Source organism: Cibotium barometz, chromosome 6, assembly GCF_041138505.1.
Source record: "Cibotium barometz isolate CiBa-2024 chromosome 6, ASM4113850v1, whole genome shotgun sequence".
Classification (NCBI taxonomy): domain Eukaryota; kingdom Viridiplantae; phylum Streptophyta; class Polypodiopsida; order Cyatheales; family Cibotiaceae; genus Cibotium; species Cibotium barometz.
This window is the reverse complement of record NC_141051.1, coordinates 35,780,241-35,804,552: the sequence shown is the minus strand read 5'-3', so window position 1 is coordinate 35,804,552 and position 24,312 is coordinate 35,780,241. Positions and strand designations below refer to the sequence as shown.

The following is a 24,312-nucleotide window of genomic DNA, read 5'->3' as shown; positions in this document are numbered from 1 at the left end:
GTGCACACGTTTAGCACTCTTTCCATATGGATATTGTGGATTATACTATCAAGCTTACAGGCAACCTATATGGAGATATATCTCAGAATATCTGAAGGATATGGTGACGAGATATTTCTTTTGGCTTCATGACCAACCTGGTAGAAAAAGCTAAGTATACTTTAAGTTTGCAAAGTTGGTGCTTTTGCTATTTACTATGAAGTATTTTTGATGTTCACTAACCCTTGTACAGCCATGCAAGGAGAAAGGTGGTGTTGTTTGCCTTGAGATGGTTTCAGGGAAACATTATTTATGGCTCCCTTTATTGGGATGGATTATATCTATGGAGATTTCTTTCTTGGACAAGATTTATATAGATATTGGGCTTCACAAGCAATTTCTATGGACGAATCTGTCCGAGTTTATAGAGAAGAAATCTTTGGATATCTCATGGATATGATGCTTTTATGGATAAAGTCCACCTCTACTCCAAGGTGTGTGGTTAGCACGGAGTATGTGGTAAGAGGTATGGTATACAGGTCTATGGATTCCTGGACTTCTTTTCTAGGGATTTGGATCTATCCTCAGGTTTATGGATTATTCTTTATGGCTCCCTTTATTTGGGATGCATTGGACTTATGAAACTCATGGTTCACATACCCTGTGTAGTGTTCTCTTGTCCTACGTGCTCTCTTGAAGATTGTTTCTACCATGTGTGGGTGGAACAATAGAGAGGAGATGAAAGGGAACATGGGCACTTCAGAGGGTAGTGTGGAGCACAACATACCGTGTGTAGTGTTCTCTTGTCCTACGTGCTCTCTTGAAGATTGTTTCTACCATATGTGGGTGGAACAATAGAGAGCATATGGAAGGGAACATGGGCACTTGAGAGGGTAGAGTGAGTTGGTGGCCGAAATGCCTATAAACTATGTGCAGCAGAAATGCTTATGGAACACCAGGCTATTTATGCTTGCGAGTGATTGTTTTATCTTGTTACTTGAGCCCACCTCTCATCCAAGGTGTGTGGTTAGAGTACCAACACGGAGTGCAAGTGGTAAAGTGGACATGATACCTGGTTGGCAAGGGACTTATGTTTACGCCAAGGGTCATGTGGATTGGCACATGTTTGTGTGCTTTGAGCTTGGATTATGATATCTGGACTTATGGGACTGATTTGTCTCGCCCATTTACTTGGGACATGATTATGATATCTTGACTTATTGGAATCACTATCTCTCCATATAGAGGTCAAGAGGTTCATTGTTCATCTCACCATGCATGTGGATTCATGTTGGGATTGTGAGAGGGCAATTCAATGAACACTCCACTATACACGTGGATTCGTATTGCGATTGTGGAGTGAATGTTTCATTGTTTCCACACCATGCTTGTTGATCAGAGTTGGGATTGTATGGGAGAACATGGGAACTATTGGGATTGGGAGAAAGGATTGCCAGAACTATGGAGAACCAGCTTTTCTCTCACTATAGTTTGTACTCTTGAATGGCACCAGTTTATGTGCATAGCACATGTTTCTGTGCGAGGCACTAGTTTCTTGTGCATGGCACTTATTTAAGTGTCTTAGCACTTGGTTCGTGATTTTCATTGGCATATGATTATCTCATTGATATTGGTGATTGAGACACAATCGACTCTTGTGCGTGCGTCTAGTATATCTTCCATGGAATTCTCGCCCATTTATTTTGGGACATGATTTTGATATTGGTATTATGGAGACTTATTTAGTCTCACCCATTTCTTTGGGACGTGGATTCTTCAATTATATTAGATTTTTGAGCCGGTCTCGTCTCGCCCACTTAATGGGACATGATTATATCTTGAATATATGGCTTGAAGCTTAAAGTTTCGGACAACTTTTAAGAAGTTGGGGGGGATGTCACCAGCCTGGATATTTCCCAGTATGAAAGGGGTCTAGTGGACTCAAGGATGTCTAAATATTTGGAAAGTATAAGCTTTGGGAATGGGGGATTATCCTAGAATACAAAGGACGACACTCCTAAAATTTAGGAGAGTTGCTATTTTTGGTCTGACTCCGATGGAAATTCTGTTCACGTCATTGCATCTTGTCTTGAGCAGGTACCAAGAGTTGGCAAAGTGCCTATGACAGAATGTCTACCAGTTGGGATATTTTTAGAGATAAAGTTTATGGAAGGACCCATCTCTTAGATTGGGACATGTTGCAAGAAAGTGCACCAAAGTGAGACATGTGGCCTGACACTTGTTAGAAAGTGGATCAAAGTGAGACAAGTGGCCTCACACTTGTCACTTCAGCTATTGTGTGGCTCTCCACTTGTCATTGTAGCCTTCTCTTGCCATTTTACCGCATGGGAGGCCCAAATCTATAAATTGGAGCCCTCTCTCCTGCCCTTAGGATGGCTACTCGCTTTCTCTCTCTCTTGAAGGCTGCCCATGAAGAATACCGGCTGTTGGGGACTGTTTTGGAGGCTTCCATCCCGAAGAAATATTGAAGAAGGCAAGGGTATTTAATCATTTATTATGATTTCTAGCCATTGTACTTGTTGTACCAGCCCTTGTATCGGCTGTATCAGCTTCTGTACTTGCTGTACCACCCATTGTACCGGTTGTACCAGCTTCTATACTTGTTGTACCTGCTGTACTAGTCATTGTACATGTTGTACCAACATTTGTACTTGCTGTACCAGCCACCATACTGGCTGTACCAGCCACTGTACCTGTTGTACCACTGTACCTGTTGTACCAGTCCACTGTACCGGTTGTACCAGCCATTGTACCTACTGGACCGGCTGAATGGAGAGCTGAACCTGTTGTACCAACTGTATTGCATGAAGACCCGTGGTTTTTGGGGAAGAATCAGTACCCACACGGAGGTTTATGGATTATATTGTTGGCTCGGCATTTCTACAGCCTGTGTTCCAGCTTGGTAGCCTCGTGTTGGGGTGTGTTATGGCATTTGTATATGGATAATCCGGCATCTCCCGTGGGGAGAGTAAGGCCCTCAAAGCTTGTACATGATATTATTCTCCTTGGGTAATAAAATACTCCAAAGGGGGGGAGGGGGGGGGGGGATCGGCCCATTCCGGCCTCTATGCGTTGTCACACGTGCGAGCTCCATTTTCAGCATTTGTGGATGTTTTGTCCAGCTTTATGTTTTATGCAAAGTGATGATGGATATGTGTTAAGGTTGTGGCCATGTTTAAATGTTTTATTATGCTTTGATGGTATTAACAAGAGTGTCAAAGGCCCTAGTCCTCCGAGCACCCGCCGCGAGTCTCAATAAATGCCTAACTGCTGTCGGCTGGTCATAAAGTGCTGTCGGTTGATGCTAACAGCCCCGACCTGATGCAAATGAATGCCTTACATGCTCATGAAGACTAAAGTGCTGATGTTGGTGCTGAAACACCCCCATATACATGCTTATGTTGATATATGCCAAAATAATACTTAAATGTCCTGTTTAATGCTTGATGATGCCATGCCACTTGTACACCTGATGGGTGTGCACGTGACATCAAAGGAGCAAGATGCCTTTTTGCAACTCAAGAATGCTATCATATGTGGACCCGTCTTGATTGTTCGCGACTTGCGAAAGCCATTCACGGTGGAATGTGATGCATGTGGGAATTGTATAGGGGCTGTCCTAAATCAAGAAGGTCATGCAGTTGTTGGGGTAAAGGCATTATGCCCACCCTTATAGTGTGTACAAGCCCATAAGTTTTATAGTACATAGTACACTTAGTACATATAATGTACTAAGTGCACTATGTGCACTAGACCAAATATACATGTGTGATAGGGGAGTTACACACTTATATACTTTGTGAGTTGACTTATCCCCACATGTCTCTCTCTCTGGACATATACTTTGGAGGAGTTGACTCATATACTGACAGAGACTTTACATGATGCAGCGAGAGAGGCATATCCACATACTCAGCCTGGACAGAGACAGCGTTCTAGATGTATGCCCCAGAACAGCTGGTATGATGGGCTGTGACTGCTGCTGCGTCGGTCTCTGGGCATGCTGCTGTGGCTGTCTCCCTCTACGGTGCCCCTGTCCAGGCTGCCAATCCGAGGTCTCTGTGGGCTGAGCAGGTGTCCCGGAGGCTGCCTGCTGAGCCGCATCTGTGGGCGGGCCATCGGGTGTCTGCTGCTGCGGTGAAGGTCGGGGTCTCCTGCAAGGGCAGGCCTTGGCCAGGTGGCTGACTTGCCTGCATATAAAACACTGGTTCGGGAGCCCCGAAAACTCCACTCTCTGATCGATCCATCCCCCCCTATCCTAGGTAACCGAATGACCTTCGGAAGGGAGGAGATGTCAGGAACCAAAACTCTGACCGAAGGCAGGCCAGCTGCTGCTGCCAAGGTCTGAAGAAGGCCCGAGCGCCCCTGATGTCAAGGGGACTCATGGCTAGGACCTGGGCCACGCTCTGGGCTGTCTCGAACTCAATCTGGTAGTGTCCGCAGCCCAGTAAACGGAACGTCCAGGATCTTGCCCACATCTGCAAGAAGGTGGGCTTGGAGTAGATCCCGGACCTCCCCTTTGCTGGGGCGGGTGCCAACTATACGGCAGATGGTGGAATGTGCCTGGAGGCGTTCCACCTTTGCGGCGAGGCTCGCTTCCTCTTTTGGCCAAAGAGAAAGCCTGATGGGGGTATCCTCAGGGGCGGGCGAGGGGGCTGCGGAATAGTCCCTCTGAGGTGGGGCAGGAGGAGCCTCCATCAGAGTCTGAAGCTGAGTCGAGGGCGAAGCGATAAACGGGGGTCCTGCAAGAGCCAAGCTGCACGAGAAAATGGAGCGGGGAGGGGAGGAGAGGGATGGGCGGAGAAAACAGAGGGGAAGGGGCGGAAGACAGAGGGGGGCAACCAAAAAAAAAAAAGAACAACAAAAGGCGAGGCGGGGAAAGCGCGCGCGCGGGGGGGGGGGGGGGGGGGAGTGGGGAACGAAAGGCAGAGGCGGAGAAGGGCGGGGCAGCGAGGAACGAAGGGGGGGCGGGGAAAGCGCGCAAGGGGGGGAGGGCGGGGGCAGGCAGGGGGGCGGGATGCGGAGGGGGGGGGGAGCGGGGGGCGCGAATGAAACAGGCGGGCAGGGGGCGACGGGCGAGAAGAGGGAGGGCGGAGGGTGTGAGACACATAGGGGCGCGGAGGGGGGGGTGCGAGCAGGTGGGGAGAGGCTAGGTCACGAGGGCGGGGAGGGGGGGTGCGAGCAGGCGGCAGCTCGAGTAGGGTGAGGGCGAAGGCTTCAGCGAGCAAATCCCCTGCACAACCTGCTTTGCTTAACCTTGAGATCTCCTCTTTTGGGTTAGGGTATTCTTGTACCTTCTTTGGAAGGAGTTCTTCGTTTTTTGGTCTTGGTTTGTATCGTCCTTCCATTGCCTTCTTGGCCATTGGATTCTGGATAGCCATCCGGAAATCCATTTAGTAAGTCAAATGCTAATAAGAATGATGCTAGGAAAGCCAAGAAAAAGGGAAAATGTCATTATTGCAGGAAACCTAGCCATTACATTCATGAGTGCAAGAAAAGGCTTGCAAAAGAGAAGAAGAAATAATCTAGCATGTTAGCGAGCTGATGCTTTAGCTCCAAATGCCAAGAATGAAGACCAATCTACAAACTTTGTGGAGGATGATTGGGCTTTTTTTGATCACATGCAGTTATGATCCTTCTGAAGAGGACACTTGTTACATGCAGAAGCTCTTAGAGTCTTCTTTCAGCCCTAAGTATTGCATAGGAACACTTCATGCAAGAACAATCAACATAGACAGAGAATAGAGAGAGAGATGGCTGTATTTTCAGTATATTCATAGATGTATAAAAAGATTACACAAGTAGTTGCCATCTATCTCTTGCACAACAAAGTGTGGCGGCTCAACTTCACTTAGTGTTGAAAGAAAAGAACACAAGGGGCTTGAGATCAGATGGTGGATATCGCCAATACCACTCCCTAGGTCCCATTGAACTGTCATGTGCATGAAAGATGCCATGGACATTCTTAGGTGCTGGTCCAGAAGAGGCAGCCAAATAAAGAGTATGAACCAGAATTTAGGAGCATCACGGTGTAGATGAGGTAGTAGCTTCGACTTGGAGCCAGGGCATGGATGATGCGCTGTCGGCTGAACCAGGTAGGAACACATGAGCTGTCGGCTGCTTACAGAAATTGGGCGGCTGGACCAACCAGCGGCGGTTGACCAACCAGAGGCGGCTGGACCAAATCAGAGGAGCGCTGGGTCTTATGGATTTAATGCCAAGACTGGTGGCCGACTGCTGGTCGGCCAGTTCTCCAAGGAATCAAAAGGTCTATAAATAGGCAAGGTAGCTCATCATTGTACTCATTTAGTCCTTTAGGGATTGAGTCCTTTAGGGTCCAAGTAGGGACCAGAATTTTGGTGTTTACCCTTTTCATGAAGACAATCTAGGGTTGTAGAAGAGTACCTTTTTGTACTATAGTAATATACTGAATTTCTAGCACATCTCTCTCTCTCTACTCTCTCTCCATTTCTGCGTTTTGCATCAGTGTGTTTCCAGGAGTGTTTAGGACTGAAAGAAGACTCTCAGAGCTTCCGCGTGTTACATTGGTATTAGAGCATCAGGCTCAGCAAAGCTAAACACTGAATCAGTCTCAAATGATGGTGTACAGGGCCAAGGTACAGGAAAGTACACGGATATGAAGCTCAAGGCAAGGAACACAGAATCGGGAAGAGCTCCCAGGAAGTTTGTTGGTGGTGTTCCACAAAGCCAGAGGGGATGGCAATCCTGTGAGCCAGATAGGTTCTCAAGCAATGGTCCCAAGGGAGGTTTATCCTCCAAGGGGTGATGTGAGAGTGCTAGACTCATTTCTCAGGAATGAAGACCAAGATGGTGTTCAGAGTCGGGGCAGGAATGGATGGTGGACTAGATGGAACAAATGCATAGATCTTATTATGAGACAGAGTGTTTGGAGACGGGGCCGGGCTTTCAGAGAAAAGGGTTGCCAGGGATGGATGGATGACAGAGGGACTTCGGGAAAAGATTGGGATGATGACAGTCATCCAAGAACACGTTGGAATCCCGTCATCAAGTTTAGCAGAGGGGGATGTCATGTGCATTAAAGATGCCATGGACATTCTCAGGTGTTGGTCCAGAAGAGGCAGCCTGATAAAGAGTACGAACCAGAATTTAGGAGCATCAGGGTGCAGATGAGGTAGTAGCTTCGACTTGGAGCCAGGGCATGGATGATGCGCTGTCGCCTAAACCAGGTAGGAACACGAGAGCTGTCGGCTGCTTACAGAAAGTGGGCGGGTGACCAACCAGAGGCGGCTGGACCAAATCAGAGGAGCGCTGGGTTTTATGGATTTAATGCCAAGACTGGTGGCCGACTGCTGGTCGGCCAGTTCTCCAAGGAATCAAAAGGTCTATAAATAGGCAAGGTAGCTCATCATTGTACTCATTCAGTCCTTTAGGGATTGAGTCCTTTAGGGTCCAAGTAGGGACCAGAATTTTTGTGTTTACCCTTTTCATGAAGACAATCTAGGGTTGTAGAAGAGTACCTTTTTGTACTATAGTAATATACTGAATTTCCAGCACATCTCTCTCTCTCTACTCTCTCTCCATTTCTGCGTTTTGCATCAGCGTGTTTCCAGGAGTGTTTAGGACTGAAAGAAGACTCTCAGAGCTTCCGCGTGTTACATTGGTATTAGAGCATCAGGCTCAGCAAAGCTAAACACTAAATCAGTCTCAAATGATGGTGTACAAGGCCAAGGTACAGGAAAGTACACGGATATGAAGCTCAAGGCAATGAACACAGAATCGGGAAGAGCTCCCAGGAAGTTTGTTGGTGGTGTTCCACAAAGCCAGAGGGGATGGCAATCCTGTGAGCCAGATAGGTTCTCAGGCAATGGTCCCAAGGGAGGTTTATCCTCCAAGGGGTGATGTGAGAGTGCTAGACTCATTTCTCAGGAATGAAGACCAAGATGGTGTTCAGAGTCAGGGCAGGAATGGATGGTGGACTAGATGGAACAAATGCATAGATCTTATTATGAGACAGAGTGTTTGGAGACGGGGCCGGGCTTTCAGAGAAAAGGGTTGCCAGGGATGGATGGATGACAGAGGGACTTCGGGAAAAGATTGGGATGATGACAGTCATCCAAGAACACGTTGGAATCCCGTCATCAAGTTTAGCAGAGGGGGATGTCATGTGCATTAAAGATGCCATGGACATTCTCAGGTGTTGGTCCAGAAGAGGCAGCCTGATAAAGAGTATGAACCAGAATTTAGGAGCATCAGGGTGCAGATGAGGTAGTAGCTTCGACTTGGAGCCAGGGCATGGATGATGAGCTGTCGCCTAAACCAGGTAGGAACATGAGAGCTGTCGGTTGCTTACAGAAAGTGGGCGGGTGACCAACCAGAGGCGGCTGGACCAAATCAGAGGAGCGCTGGGTTTTATGGATTTAATGCCAAGACTGGTGGCCGACTGCTGGTCGGCCAGTTCTCCAAGGAATCAAAAGGTCTATAAATAGGCAAGGTAGCTCATCATTGTACTCATTCAGTCCTTTAGGGATTGAGTCCTTTAGGGTCCAAGTAGGGACCAGAATTTTGGTGTTTACCCTTTTCATGAAGACAATCTAGGGTTGTAGAAGAGTACCTTTTTGTACTTATAGTAATATACTGAATTTCCAGCACATCTCTCTCTCTCTACTCTCTCTCCATTTCTGCGTTTTGCATCAGCGTGTTTCCAGGAGTGTTTAGGACTGAAAGAAGACTCTCAGAGCTTCCGCGTGTTACATTGGTATTAGAGCATCAGGCTCAGCAAAGCTAAACACTGAATCAGTCTCAAATGATGGTGTACAGGGCCAAGGTACAGGAAAGTACACGGATATGAAGCTCAAAGCAAGGAACACAGAATCGGGAAGAGCTCCCAGGAAGTTTGTTGGTGGTGTTCCACAAAGCCAGAGGGGATGGCAATCCTGTGAGCCAGATAGGTTCTTAGGCAATGGTCCCAAGGGAGGTTTATCCTCCAAGGGGTGATGTGAGAGTGCCAGACTCATTTCTCAGGAATGAAGACCAAGATGGTGTTCAGAGTCAGGGCAGGAATGGATGGTGGACTAGATGGAACAAATGCATAGATCTTATTATGAGACAGAGTGTTTGGAGACGGGGCCGGGCTTTCAGAGAAAAGGGTTGCCAGGGATGGATGGATGACGGAGGGACTTCGGGAAAAGATTGGGATGATGACAGTCATCCAAGAACACGTTGGAATCCCGTCATCAAGTTTAGCAGAGGGGGATGTCATGTGCATTAAAGATGCCATGGACATTCTCAGGTGTTGGTCCAGAAGAGGCAGCCTGATAAAGAGTATGAACCAGAATTTAGGAGCATCAGGGTGCAGATGAGGTAGTAGCTTCGACTTGGAGCCAGGGCATGGATGATGCGCTGTCGCCTAAACCAGGTAGGAACACGAGAGTTGTTGGCTGCTTACAGAAAGTGGGTGGGTGACCAACCAGAGGCGGCTAGACCAAATCAGAGGAGTGCTGGGTTTTATGGATTTAATGCCGAGACTGGTGGTCGACTGGTGGTCGGCCAGTTCTCCAAGGAATCAAAAGGTCTATAAATAGGCAAGGTAGCTCATCATTGTACTCATTCAGTCCTTTAGGGATTGAGTCCTTTAGGGTCCAAGTAGGGACCAGAATTTTGGTGTTTATCCTTTTCATGAAGACAATCTAGGGTTGTAGAAGAGTACCTTTTTGTACTATAGTAATATACTGAATTTCCAGCACATCTCTCTCTCTCTCTACTCTCTCTCCATTTCTGCGTTTTGCATCAGCGTGTTTCCAGGAGTGTTTAGGACTGAAAGAAGACTCTCAGAGCTTCCGCGTGTTACATTGGTATTAGAGCATCAGGCTCAGCAAAGCTAAACGCTGAATCAGTCTCAAATGATGGTGTACAGGGCCAAGGTACAGGAAAGTACACGGATATGAAGCTGAAGGCAAGGAACACAGAATCGGGAAGAGCTCCCAGGAAGTTTGTTGGTGGTGTTCCACAAAGCCAGAGGGGATGGCAATCCTGTGAGCCAGATAGGTTCTCAGGCAATGGTCCCAAGGGAGGTTTATCCTCCAAGGGGTGATGTGAGAGTGCCAGACTCATTTCTCAGGAATGAAGACCAAGATGGTGTTCAGAGTCAGGGCAGGAATGGATGGTGGACTAGATGGAACAAATGCATAGATCTTATTATGAGACAGAGTGTTTGGAGACGGGGCCGGGCTTTCAGAGAAAAGGGTTGCCAGGGATGGATGGATGACAGAGGGACTTCGGGAAAAGATTGGGATGATGACAGTCATCCAAGAACACGTTGGAATCCCGTCATCAAGTTTAGCAGAGGGGGATATCATGTGCATTAAAGATGCCATGGACATTCTCAGGTGTTGGTCCAGAAGAGGCAGCCTGATAAAGAGTATGAACCAGAATTTAGGAGCATCAGGGTGCAGATGAGGTAGTAGCTTCGACTTGGAGCCAGGGCATGGATGATGCGCTGTCGCCGAAACTAGGTAGGAACACGAGAGCTGTTGGCTGCTTACAGAAAGTGGGCGGCTGACCAACCAGAGGCGGCTGGACCAAATCAGAGGAGCACTGGGTTTTATGGATTTAATGCCAAGACTGGTGGCCGACTGCTGGTCGGCCAGTTCTCCAAGGAATCAAAAGGTCTATAAATAGGCAAGGTAGCTCATCATTGTACTCATTCAGTCCTTTAGGGATTGAGTCCTTTAGGGTCCAAGTAGGGACCAGAATTTTTGTGTTTATCCTTTTCATGAAGACAATCTAGGGTTGTAGAAGAGTACCTTTTTGTACTATAGTAATATACTGAATTTCCAGCACATCTCTCTCTCTCTACTCTCTCTCCATTTCTGCGTTTTGCATCAGCGTGTTTCTAGGAGTGTTTAGGACTGAAAGAAGACTCTCAGAGCTTCCGCGTGTTACATTGGTATTAGAGCATCAGGCTCAGCAAAGCTAAACACTGAATCAGTCTCAAATGATGGTGTACAGGGCCAAGGTACAGGAAAGTACACGGATATGAAGCTCAAGGCAAGGAACACAGAATCGGGAAGAGCTCCCAGGAAGTTTGTTGGTGGTGTTCCACAAAGCCACAGGGGATGGCAATCCTGTGAGCCAGATAGGTTCTCAGGCAATGGTCCCAAGGGAGGTTTATCCTCCAAGGGGTGATGTGAGAGTGCCAGACTCATTTCTCAGGAATGAAGACCAAGATGGTGTTCAGAGTCAGGGCAGGAATGGATGGTGGACTAGATGGAACAAATGCATAGATCTTATTATGAGAAAGAGTGGTTTTGGAGACGGGGCCAGGCTTTCAGAGAAAAGGGTTGCCAGGGATGGATGGATGACAGAGGGACTTCGGGAAAAGATTGGGATGATGACAGTCATCCAAGAACACGTTGGAATCCCGTCATCAAGTTTAGCAGAGGGGGATGTCATGTGCATTAAAGATGCCATGGACATTCTCAGGTGCTAGTCCAGAAGAGGCAGCCTGATAAAGAGTATGAACCAGAATTTAGGAGCATTAGGGTGCAGATGAGGTAGTAGCTTCGACTTGGAGCCAGGGCATGGATGATGCGCTGTCGCCTAAACCAGGTAGGAACACGAGAGCTGTCGGCTGCTTACAGAAAGTGGGCGGCTGACCAACCAGAGGCGGCTGGACCAAATCAGAGGAGCGCTGGGTTTTATGGATTTAATGCCAAGACTGGTGGCCGACTGTTGGTCGGCCAGTTCTCCAAGGAATCAAAAGGTCTATAAATAGGCAAGGTAGCTCATCATTGTACTCATTCAGTTCTTTAGGGATCGAGTCCTTTAGGGTCCAAGTAGGGATCATAATTTTGGTGTTTATCACCCTTTTCATGAAGACAGCCTAGGGCTGTAGAAGAGTACCTTTTAGTACTTTAGTAATATACTGAATTTCCAGCACATCTCTCTCTCTCTGTCTCTCTCTCTCTCTCTCTCTCTCTCTCTCTCTCTCTACTCTCTCTCCATTTCTGCGTTTTGCATTAGCATTTAGGGCTGAAAGAAGACTCTCAAAGCTTCCGCGTGTTACATGAACATTTCTTCCAAAGCCATAGCCGCCATGATGGAATATCTGCACCTCCAGAGGAGAGAGTGCATGTATTACGTTTGTGAATACCTTGAGAAAACCGATTCTGAAGCTCTACGCGTATGGACAAATGAGTCGTCTTCTACCATGTATGAGACGAGGTATTGTCCGGTAAGGGAGTCCCTTTTAGACTTAAGATCCAAGATAAATTGGATATTTCTACTTTCATTGTCTATAATAGCGAATGCATGCAACAATTCAATGATGAGTATGAGGAGGAACTTGCAAGCAAACGAGTTGGTAGACATAAAAAGAGGAGATCCAGATGTCAAACCAATGTAAATAACGACGGGGACATACCTACTTTCATGGATTGGTTGTACACCCGAGGCTGAAGGGGCCAGCTCAAGGGACTAGCACATTTATAACTAAACCATGGTTTGCTTAATAGCTATGATTAACTAGATTAAAATAAACATGAGTTAACTATCACTTCAGAATGTGGAGAACGTAATCACACATTTAAAAAATTATGTTACAAAGCAGTAAGTATCAATCAAGTACAATGCTTTAATAGGCCTAGAGCCTCTTCTGTATGACATCATTGCTTAGGTCATTACAAGTATAATATCTAGATATTTAAGTGGACCACTCTAAGAGTGGGTTCACACACACACACACACACACATACATATGTTGCTCTTATAGAGGTTGTTCACACACCTTTATCCTTTTGTAGTTGGATAAGGCTTGTTCTCCAACAGCGTTAAGGCCCTAAGAGAGAGGGGCTAAGGTGGTTGGAAGAGGAACATGGCTATGGCATCGATGAACAAAGAAACGAGAGAGAGAGAGAGAGAGAGAGAGAGAGAGAGAGAGAGAGAGAGAGAATGCACAAAGATAGAGATTGATTGCACAACTCAAATGATGTGACTTGTGTTGTATTACTACAATCAAGCGCAATGCTTTTATAGGCCTAGAGCCTTTCTTGTATGACATCATTGCTTAGGTCATTATAGGTATAATATCTAGATATTTAAGTGAACCACTCAAAGAGTGGGCTCACATACACACATATGTTACCCTTTTAGAGGCTGTTCACACACCTTTATCCTTTCATACTTGGATATGGCTTGTTCTCCAACACCCATTAGCTCCATCCCTTCAAGTACTATGTCCGCTCTTTGGCTGGCGTGGTCACACTAGACCTTGCTGGATGACGCTCTACATAATGTGTGGTTGTCCAGCTTTTAGAAAGCTTTCAGCCCTGCCTAGGAGGGCTCTTATTGATGACATCGTGGGATTCAGAAAATGTAAGGCTGAACTTACAAGTCACTTGGATTGTCATGCGGTTTATCTAGGGAACACATTTTTCTTTGTGGCCTGTTGTCATTGTCACCTTTTAAAGGCATTATGTTCAACCAACCATGTGCACACAAATCTTGCAAACATAGAGGTAGTTTTCCTTTGACTGTGTGCATAAGACTGAGTTTTTTGGGATTGTTCACACGTTCAATGAGTCTGGATTTATGTTCAATTTTTGAAGAGATGCAACCAAGGATTTTCTCTGGAGCATGTATGTTGAGAAGTCAAAGATTTTGATCTCATCCAAACGCATTTTCAGGCTCTGCGACTTTGGAGTATACACTCAATTTTTACGTTAATGGCAGATATGCTGCAGCAATGTGGCCATTCATTGCAATGAGATGAAGGAATTTTGAGGAGCTGAGTTGAGGTATTTTTACCTGTAATCAAGGGTTGCTTGCAGGAAATAGAGGTGCTATTTGATTGGTGCTGCATTTCAGAATTAGACTGAACAGAGGTTTTTCTTTCTTTGTTCACTTTTTGGATTGAGTACTTGCCTAGCAAGGTGAATATGGTAGCTGGTGCTCTCAATATAAGACATTGTAGTGGAATTATACTGGAGCAAGTATTTTGTTCACATGAACGAGTATTTTGTTCTCAACAGGAGACAGAGTAGTGTTGTTGTACTTCAGCGAGTATTTTATCCCATGAAGGAGAAACATCCCCATTGATCAGGGGAAAAAATATGGTTGTTGATCAGGGGAAAAATTATGGTTGTGCTTACAAGGATTGTCAGGATATTGGACAGTGAGGTGACCAGATTGTTTTTTGGCGTTGATGTCCATATAAATGGGGAAGCCAAACTTCAGGAAACCAGTGGGAAAGCTTCACCTCTGCCTATTTTTGGAGCTCCCAACAAGAGAAGATATTGTTGCCTAAAGCCTAAATGTAGAGCTATGTTGCTGATTGGTGATCCCATGCGGAGGAGTTGAGGTGTTGTCCCTAGCTTGAAATAGTACTGATTGGTGAGTTTTTTGTGGAGGGGTTGGCATACTTTTGTGCCATACAGTTGAGTGGTGAGTTGTATTCTTGCTCAGAGCGGTTGTGTATAAGGACGTTGAAGGCTTTCAGCTGTTAGGGTTAGGGTTTGGAGGTACTGCAAACACAAACGTGGGGAAGCAGAGAGAGAACACGACTCTTGTTGTGTATTCAGTTGATAATGTGAAGTACAATAGCCACATAATAACGTGACCTAAAAGATGTGTTCACATGTCCGGCCATAAAATGTGCCGGGTGGACCAAAACACTTATAAACTGTTTATAAGTGAAACTAAGCTAAACTAGGGGAAAAAACCTCCACTAACTGAAGTAAAAAGTGCCCCAGTAATCTACTGATGATCACTAGCACTCCTCTGGGTGCATACACAGCATAAAACCCAACAAACCCCCCTGGAGTGATATGTGATCCCTGCATCATCCACCAAAAGGAAACAAATTCAAAGCAGTGCGGAATGCTTCGAATTTCGGACGTGGTAATGCCTTGGTGAAGATGTCTGTCACATTCTGATCTGTAGGACAGTAGATCAGACTGATATCACCTGCCTGGAGTCTCTCCCGAACAAAATGATAGTGAATCTCAATGTGTTTCGTGCGAGCATGAAACACAGGATTCCTGGCCACAGCAATGGCACTCTGACTATGAGTATAGATAGGTGTAGGCTCCTCCACTGAAATATCCATATCAGTCATGAGACGACGCAGCCAAACACACTCAACAGTAGTAGTGTAGGCTGCTCTGTACTTTGTCTCACAAGACGAAGTGGCCACTCTGGTCTGATGTCTGGTATCAAAATCACCAGTCCAATCTGAATCACTGTAAGCGTATAACTGCATGTCACCCCCCTCAGGATAAAGCAATCCAAGAGACAAGGTACCCCGCAAGTACCGGAATACACGCTTCACAGCTTGCCAATGTGACAACCACGGGCTGTGCATGAATCTGCTCAACTGAGAAACGACATACTGAATATCTGGCCATGTAGTACACAAATAAATAAGGCACCCAACAGCCTGAGCATATGTAGTGGCATCAAAGGAAATACTGTCATCTTGTAGTGACAGTTTCATCCCAGGCTCCATAGGAGTGCTAATAGGCTTGCAATCCTGAAATTTAAACTTCTCCAGAAGTTTAGCAACATACCGAGATTGCAACAACCCAATGCCTTTGTTATCCTGTACAAACTGTATGCCTAAATAATAGTGTACAAGCCCCAAATCAGACATGTCAAATGTCTATTGCAGTATCTCTTTAAAAGCTGCAATTTTGTCATCATTTGATTCCATGAGCAAGAGATCATCTACATAAAGACTGATGACCAGCAGATCTTTCTCTTCTTTCTTTACATACAAGGTGGCTTCTGATGGACTGTTCACAAATCCTTGAGTGAGTAGGAAAGCATCTATCTTTGCATACCAAGCTCGTGGAGCTTGTTTCAAACCATACAAGGCCTTTTTCAGCTTGCATACTTTCCCTTCATGACCATGTTCTGCAAAACCTATGGACTGATATACATACTTTCCCTTCATGACCATGTTCTGCAAAACCTATGGGTTGATATACATAAACTTCCTCCTCGAGGTCCCCATGTAGGAAAGCAGTCTTAATGTCCAACTGGTGAACAACCCAACCACGATGTGCAGCCAATGCAATGACACACCTAAGTGTCGACATACGGGATGTAGGAGCAAATGTCTTCTCATAATCAATGCCCTTCTTTTGTGCATAGCCCTTTGCAACTAGACGGGCTTTGTATCTGTCATAGGATCCATCTGCATGTCTTTTCAACTTATAGACCCACTTAGTACCAATTGCTTTCTTGCCTTTGGGCAGATCAACCAAATCCCATGTTTGATTCCTTTTAATAGAATCAAGCTCATCCTGCATGGCTTTGTTCGAATGCACATTGTCTCGTGCATCCCCACAAATGAATCAGGCTCATCATCATCCTGTAAACTGGCTGCCATAACCATATTCAAATCCATGATGTGTGCATGCTCATTGGTCCATGTCTCCCTATGAGTACGACTAGCAAGAGGACCCTCTAGATGGCTGTCTTGTAATGTCCTCAAATACCATCTAGGTATGTGTCTGACCTGAGGTGCCTGCTGCCCCATATTTGGTTCAGCTTCTGGCTCAATTTGCTGCTGAATTTCTGCACCACCTTCATGATTTGCTGGCTGTCCTGTACCCTCATGAGTTGGATCACCAACTGTGGAATGAAACTCCATAGGTAGTAGACCTTCAAACACATCATTTTCAGCCTGATTTGCATCAAAACCAGCCATGGATATTTCTGATTTTTCATCAAAAATCACATCCCGACTAGTGAATATCTTCCTGGATAGTGGGTCATATAACCGGTAGCCCTTGCTCTCACGGCTATACCCAACAAAAATGCATTTTGTGGCTTTATCATCCAACTTCCTCCTCAACTCTTTGGGTATGTGTGCATATGCAAGACACCCAAAAATACGAAAATGTGATACCGAAGGCTTGCGGCTATGCCAAGCCTCAAAAGGAGTAATGGAAACCAATGTCTTTGTGGGACATCGATTCAAAATATGACAAGCACACATGACAGCTTCCACCCAAAAGATATGTGGTAGCTTCTTTGCCTTTAGCATATATCTCGCCATCTCCATGAGTGACGGATTCTTCCTTTCTGCAACCCCATTCTGCTGTGGAGTATAAGGAGTAGTAAACTGATGTTCTATACCTCTACTCTCAAGAAAGGAATTCAACATGTGTGACATATATTCCCCCCCTCGGTCAGAACGGAGAGTCTTAACCTTGCATCCTGACTCTGTTTAAGCAAGTGCTACAAAGGCCAAAAATGCATCATATACCTGTGATTTCTGTGTCAAAGGATAGACCCAGCATATACGAGAGAAGTCATCAATAAATGTAGCAAAATAGAAGCAACCTCCTAATGACTTCGTCTGCATGGGACCACAAAGATCACTGTGTATAAGCTGCAACTTTGCAGTTGCTCGTAGAGCCTGATCACGTGGGAAGGAAAACCGATGCATTTTTTCCAAAATACATCCTTCACAAATGTGATCTGGAGGCCTCTCCATGAGAGGTAGGTCTGTAAACATGTTATGTCGCTGCATAAGTATAAGACTACCAAAATTTACATGCCCCACGCGAGCATGCCATAACTCCGCATCAACCATAGCTGGAGTAAGAGTGAATGCATTATAAGCAGACTGATCCACTGGCTGAAATGCATCCAACTGATAAAGTCCATGACATAATGTACCAGTAAGCATCAAGGTCAAAGCATTAGCTTTGTCTCTGACCATGCATTTGTCATCATCAAAGTGGACTTGCATACCACAATGTGCTAAAGAAGAAATGGACAACAAATTCTTCTTTATTCCTGGTATATATAGGGCATCTGTAAGGTGAAGAATGGAGCCATCAATGGCTGTGAGCTGAATCTCCCCAATGCCACGAACTGGATATGAAGCATTGTTGGCACACTGAACAGTTTTGCCAACAGGGACATGGCCTACATGACAAAACAAATCCTTGCGAGATGTGATATGCTTTGAAGCACCACTATCAAAATACCAAGTACATGCATGCTCTGTCATACTGAGTGCCTGTGAAGACCAAGAGGCATCATAGCTGCATGTATAGAAACAGTAATCCCTGTCCTCAACAAAAGAAGCAGTCTCTGGAGGAGCTTTAGAGGCATCATTTACAGACATCCCAGATTCTTTTGCCTTCTCTTTGGCAATCCTCTTTCTACACTCTGTGATGTAGTGACCTGGCTTCTTACAGTAATGGCATTTGCCCTTCTTCTTGGGCTGTCCATCACCTTTCTTGGTATCCTGAGATGAACCACCATCACCTGAATTTTGATTTGAACTCTTTGGCTGAGATTTGCCTTTCCCCTTTTGACCTGTAGTAAATGCTTGTTCAGCACTTGTGTTCATATTCATATTCTTCCTCATTTGCTCTTCTTGTAGCAAGAGAGCAACAAGTTTCTGATACTTGAGGGGTTCAACAGCATTCCTCATGCTGAGGTTCAAAGAGGTATGAAAAGCCAAGTAAGATCTTGGCAAAGAGTCCAAGATGGTGGACACAAGCTGTGTCTCAGGAATAATCTCATCCACATTGATGAGTTGCTCTCTCAAATCTTGCAGCTTGTTTAAGTGGTTAGACATATCATCTCCTTCATGCATTTTTTGATTTTCCAGCTGTCTTTTCAAAAACGAGATCCGAGCCTCATTACGAGCAGCATACATCTGCTCCAAAGTCACCCATGCATTCTGTGAAGAGCCAGCTGAACGAATATGAGGTATAATAGACCTCTGTACTGACCTTGCAATGAGTGACAAGGCTTGTGTATCTTTGGCATCCCATGTCTTCTGAGCATTTGTTCTTTGAACAGGCAATGGCTGACCTGGAGCCTGTACCTGTTGTCCTCATCCACGAGCACCCCCTTGGGGAGGAGTCTCTGGAGCCAATGGACCTGGACGTGGTTCATCACCACTAACAAAATCCCAAAGACCTTTTGCCACGAGCACATTTTTCAGCATAAAACTCCACAAGGAGTAGTTCGTGCCGTCCAATTTGTCTTCCTTAGACAAATACGTGAATACATCACTCTGCTGTTGATTTGCCATTATGCCAATGCACAATGTTGTACCTGTGTATCAAAAAACCCAATAGCAAGAACCCTGAAAGCAACTGTACTCTACTGAATACAGTTAACCCAAATATGCCTGCACTCTCAATCCTCTGAATGTGCAACACAATGCACCACTGACTGAGTAGAGCAGCAAAAATGGCTTACACAGTGCCAAAATGCCCAAAAATTGCCCAAAGTTACTGCACCCAAAACCTTGCAAGAAACCTGTAGAGTTTTCTTTGCAAGAAAGTTTGCCTGTATCTGCCAGAAGATTTTCACAAAGAAAAATGCCCCAAATTCAAAACTAGTAATGCTTACCACTACTGTACTGAGCAGTTTCTGGTATTTGTAATGAACAAGTACAGTCGACTGTACTGTGCAGGTACACAGCAGCTACAGTCGAGGTACTGTATGGAAGCAAGTACGGAAGTAGGACGAGCAGGTATAGTACGAAAGCAGGAGGCGAAACTGCAGTTGACCGTAGACTTCAGATGTGCGTAGCAGGTTCTGGTCAGCTGTACTGTGCAGGTACGTTGACTGTACGGCTGCAGTCGTGGTCTGTACAGAGCACTGTACTGAGCAGGACAGTAGCTGTCGGCGAATTCGTACGGACAGCTGCAGGGTACGGGCTGTTGCAGGCGAAGCTAATGTTGATGAGCCTGGGTGTTAAACAGTACGGGCAGGGCAAGGGCAAGCCAACCTGGAAGCTCTGATACCAAATGAAGGCTTTCAGTTGTTAGGATTAGGGTTTGGAGGTACTGCAAACACAAACATGGGGAAGCAGAGAGAGAACACGACTCTTGTTGTGTATTCAGTTGATAATGTGAAGTACAATAGCCACATAATACAGTGACCTAAAAGATGTGTTCACATGTCCGGCCATAAAATGTGCCGGGTGGACCAAAACACTTATAAACTGTTTATAAGTGAAACTAAGCTAAACTGGGGGAAAAAACCTCCACTAACTGAAGTAAAAAGTGCCCCAGTAATCTACTGATGATCGCTAGCACTCCTGTGGGTGCATACACAGCATAAAACCCAACAGATGTATGGTTCATCTGAAGACAAGGATACATTGTCTGTTAAAGAAGTATGTTGAGGTTTAAGTAACATCTTTAATTTGAGGTGTCTTTGGGCTCTTTCACGGGCATGTGGTGGTACATGGTAGTCTTATTGAAGTGTCTGATTAAAGCTGACAGGGTGGAACTTGAATTTCAGATAAATAGGTGTTTCACTCTTGTACTGTTTTGAAACGGTATAACCTGACCTAATGATTGCTTGATATCTAGTATGCGTTGTAATGAAGAATGATGCAGGCCTCATGTCCCTAGTAGCTGGATTTCTTGGGATTTTTTTAACGTGTTGGTTGTCTGAAACAGGTTTTTCAGAGAAAATTTGCTCTGCACTTCGAAGCTGGAAGCACCATGACCAGATGATTTCTGGTAGTACCGGATCTGACAAAGATGTAGTGATGCTTTCAAGAGAAGCTGGCAATGCCGCCAAAGAATTGGACCTTAGGATAGCCAGCATCTTAAATAGCACTGGCTACATATTTCGAGGGGAGCTTTGGGGAGGGCATGCATTACTGAAAGAAGCAGGAGCTCAGGGTAAACGAAGTATCACAATTGCGACAACAGCAAGTTTGCCTTGGATGACTGGAACTGCAATCAATCCTCTTCTCCGGGCAGCCTACCTTGCCAAAAACGGAGATAAAAATGTTACTTTACTCATTCCTTGGCTTTCGAGAAAGGATCAGCAACTAGTCTACCCAAATCAGGTGACTTTTGATTCTCCACAAGATCAGGAAAGATATATCAGAGAGTGGCTGAATTCAAGAATCAGTTTTCAGCCAGATTTCAAGATTGTATTCTACCCTGGAAAGGTATGTTATGTTCTGGTACTCGGCTTTATGGCCAGCCAAAGCCTGTCCATCTTGCCATATCTAATAGATACAAATATGTAAACACATCCACGATTTGGTCACTGAAGTAAGAACTGGATGCAGTTTTCTGAGGCAAAGAGGAGCATTCTTGCAGTGGATGACATCACACAGTTTATACCCAAGGGGGAGGCTGACATTGCCATTCTTGAAGAGCCTGAGCATCTTACTTGGTATCATCATGGAGCTCGTTGGACTCAGAAGTTCCAGCATGTTGTTGGTGTTGTGCACACAAATTACTTGGAGTATGTGAAAAGGGAGAAAAACGGCCCCTTTCAAGCTTTCTTGCTGAAGTACGTCAACAACTGGGTGACCAGTATATATTGCCATAAAGTAAGTTTGGCTCAGTATCATGACTGGCATGACCTTTCTTGCTGTGATTTCACTACATTTCAATAGAAAGTGGCACTGTTCTGACTATCTTCTTTTCTGAGCAGGTGATTCGCTTGTCAGCAGCCACTCAGAATCTTCCAAAGTCGCTTGTTTGTAATGTCCACGGAGTGAGCCCAAAATTTATAGAAATTGGGAAAAATGTGATCACAGAAAAGGAGAAAGGAAACATTGTTTTTACATCTGGGGCATATTTTCTTGGAAAAATGGTGTGGGGAAAGGGCTATCGGGAGCTTCTTGATTTGTGGGCAAAGCACAAGGAAGACCTTCATGACTTGCAGTTGGATGTCTTTGGAAATGGGGAAGACTCTTTAGCAGTCAAAGCGGAAGCAAATAAATGTGGCTTAGGAATCAAATTCTACGAGGGAAGGGACCATGCTGATACTTCACTACAATGGTGAGTAAAAGGCTAATGATTGGTTCTCTGCAAGATGCTACTTTTCTAATCGATTCCTTCTCTTGGTGTGTATTCATTCTGCTGTTTCTGGGTTTGCACAGCTATAAAGTTTTCATCAATCCCAGTGTCAGTGATGTAGTCTGCACAACTACTGCTGAAGCTCTTGCCATGGGAAAGATTGTGGTATGTGCTGATCATCCGTCCAATGAGTTTTTCAAGGGTTTTCCAAACTGCTACATGTATAAAACAAGCGAAGAGTTTGTGGAGAAGGTTAAGCAAGCCATGTGTTCTGAGCCTCTTCCTTTGTCATCGGAGCAACAGCATATGCTATCATGGGAAGCTGCCACTGAACGCTTTTTACAGGTTTCTGAGTTGGACAAACTCCCTCTTGAAGGCAAAAAAGTTGATCGCACAGCAAGAAAACATCGCTACTTGCAGGCTTCAGTATCTAAAGTTGCTGATTTTTTTGACTATGGAATGTTTCTGGCTCATTATTGTTTATCTGGCATTGAGATTGCTCGATTAGCATCTGGTGCCATACCAGGCACAATGCACATGGATGAAGAGCAGCAAAGAGACCTTGGCCTTGTGTCAGCATCCACAAATAGGGATATGCAATATTCTTGGTAATGTACCTACACAGTGTATAACTAACTTCTATCAATATTGTGCTATATGTACATCTGCTTAGTACTAACTTCTTTCATGTCATTCATTGTTTTCTTTCATGCAATATTCTTGGTAATGTACCTATAGAGTGTAAAACTAAATTCTATTAATATTGTGCCATATGTACATCTGCTTAGTACTAGCTTCTTTCATGGCATTCATTGTTTTGTTTGTGTAGTCACTATCTTGGGTATGTTTAATCACCCAAAATATTGATAGTCTGAGCATGTGACATTAACCCACTGCTCATGCATTGCATACACGTTTGTATCAATCAGTTTTTCCCTCTTGTAGAGGTGCTTATGTGGACCTTTGGAGTCTTGTAAGTGCCAAACTCTTATGATGAATCCCTGAGCAATAACGAGCCTCCACTGTGAAGAATCGGTAATGTCTTAAATGAATGATTACCTCTCCACAGCTTATCAATGTAAACTGTGAAAAGAACACTGATGTAAGAAGGCTATGGAGTTACCATGCCAAAGACCCTTGTTAAACTTTGGGAAGAGCAACTGTCGACTTGTAAAGGCTACGGAAAATATTAAGGTCTCTTTAAATTTTTTTTCCATGTGTTCACTGAGGCAACATGAGTCTCATGAATAAAATAGCCTGACAGTGATATGGTCATGATAATCACATGATATGTGGGTAAGAGAAAGTAGCAATAATCTGATGACCAAAGGGATGGAAGTTGGCAATGGTCAGTAGGTTGGCTTGAATAGACAAGGGGAAAGAGCGAAGGAGGTGAAACATTCCCTCACAAAATTGCAAGTTTGGGACAGAGGGAAGCCTCAATTGACAAACAACTACATGAGGAAATTGATTACAAGATCTTGTACGAAGTCGATGAGTGAATGGTTAAAGGGCACGAGCACAAGTATGGAAGGAGGACTAAAGAGGATGTCAAGGGATAACACCTCAAAGATGAGTGTGAACTACAAGGAATTGTGTCTCATTCCTCTCTCGTCACATAGCCTTGGAGAAACTAATCCTAGCTCAAGTGCCTAGGATTATCTGTTGGCTATGAGCAAATGAGACTCTATGGTTGTGCCATGAACATCCAACTAAGATATTGAAATACCTCATATATGAGGCCCTCCCAGGTTTCATAAATGAAGGCATCATAAAATTAATTCATATAGAGAGAATAAAAACATTCCCTCTAATTGGAGGCTGATCACTATGCTCAATATTGCCTATAAAATCTTTGCAAAAGCTCTAGCTCTAAGGCTCACCACCCATTTAGATGCCTGGATTATACTAGAGTAAAAAGTCTTTGCAAAGGGGAGATTTATTCTAGATTCCATCAGTGCTCTTTGGGAAGGGGTTGAGCATGCACAAGAAACTAACCAAGACTTTTTGTTTGTTAAAATTGATTTTGATAAAGCATATGATAGGTTGGAATGGTCCTTCACCAAGCAATCTCTAAAGGATGTGGGGCCCTCATTTCATCAAGGCTATCTGCATCCTATTTGGTAATCTATTAATGGGTTATTAACCTAGCCCTCCCCCCTCCAAAAATCCAATCGGGAAGGCTGCCCCTTGGCCGCCCTATTGTATGCTATTGCAGGGATGCCCTAGGTTGGCTTGTCCAAGAAGCCATAAACGATCCCCCCCCCCCCCCCCCCCTCAAAGGAATCTCTCTTTAGAATAATTCATTCTAGTCATTCCAAAAACAGATTGGCGATGACATGAATGGGTTTTTCCATAGTGACAACATATCTATCTTTGCCTTCGGGGAATGTCTCAGTATATCTTGTTTAGCTTCAGGATCTCAAATCAACCATGCCAGGTTAGGTATCAAAACCTTGCTTAATGACCCTCCTAAATGGCCCCTCTAATAAGGATGCTTAGTCCTTTAAGAAGGCTAGGT

The 24,312-nt window shown here is 44.8% G+C and overlaps 1 protein-coding gene across 1 annotated transcript in view; it reads left to right on the top strand.

Annotated features, from left to right (window-relative positions):
• The window catches only part of LOC147637685 (digalactosyldiacylglycerol synthase 2, chloroplastic-like), an 88,944-nt gene extending 66,460 nt beyond the window's left edge, over window positions 1-22,484 (top strand). The window contains exons 4-7 of the mRNA XM_086799515.1: window positions 20,427-20,929; window positions 21,053-21,319; window positions 21,424-21,773; window positions 21,875-22,484. Of these exons, the coding sequence (XP_086655641.1) occupies window positions 20,427-20,929; window positions 21,053-21,319; window positions 21,424-21,773; window positions 21,875-22,403 (1,649 nt within the window). The 3' untranslated portion in view covers window positions 22,404-22,484. The remainder of the gene's footprint in view (window positions 1-20,426; window positions 20,930-21,052; window positions 21,320-21,423; window positions 21,774-21,874) is intronic.
• The last annotated feature ends 1,828 nt before the right edge of the window (window positions 22,485-24,312 follow it).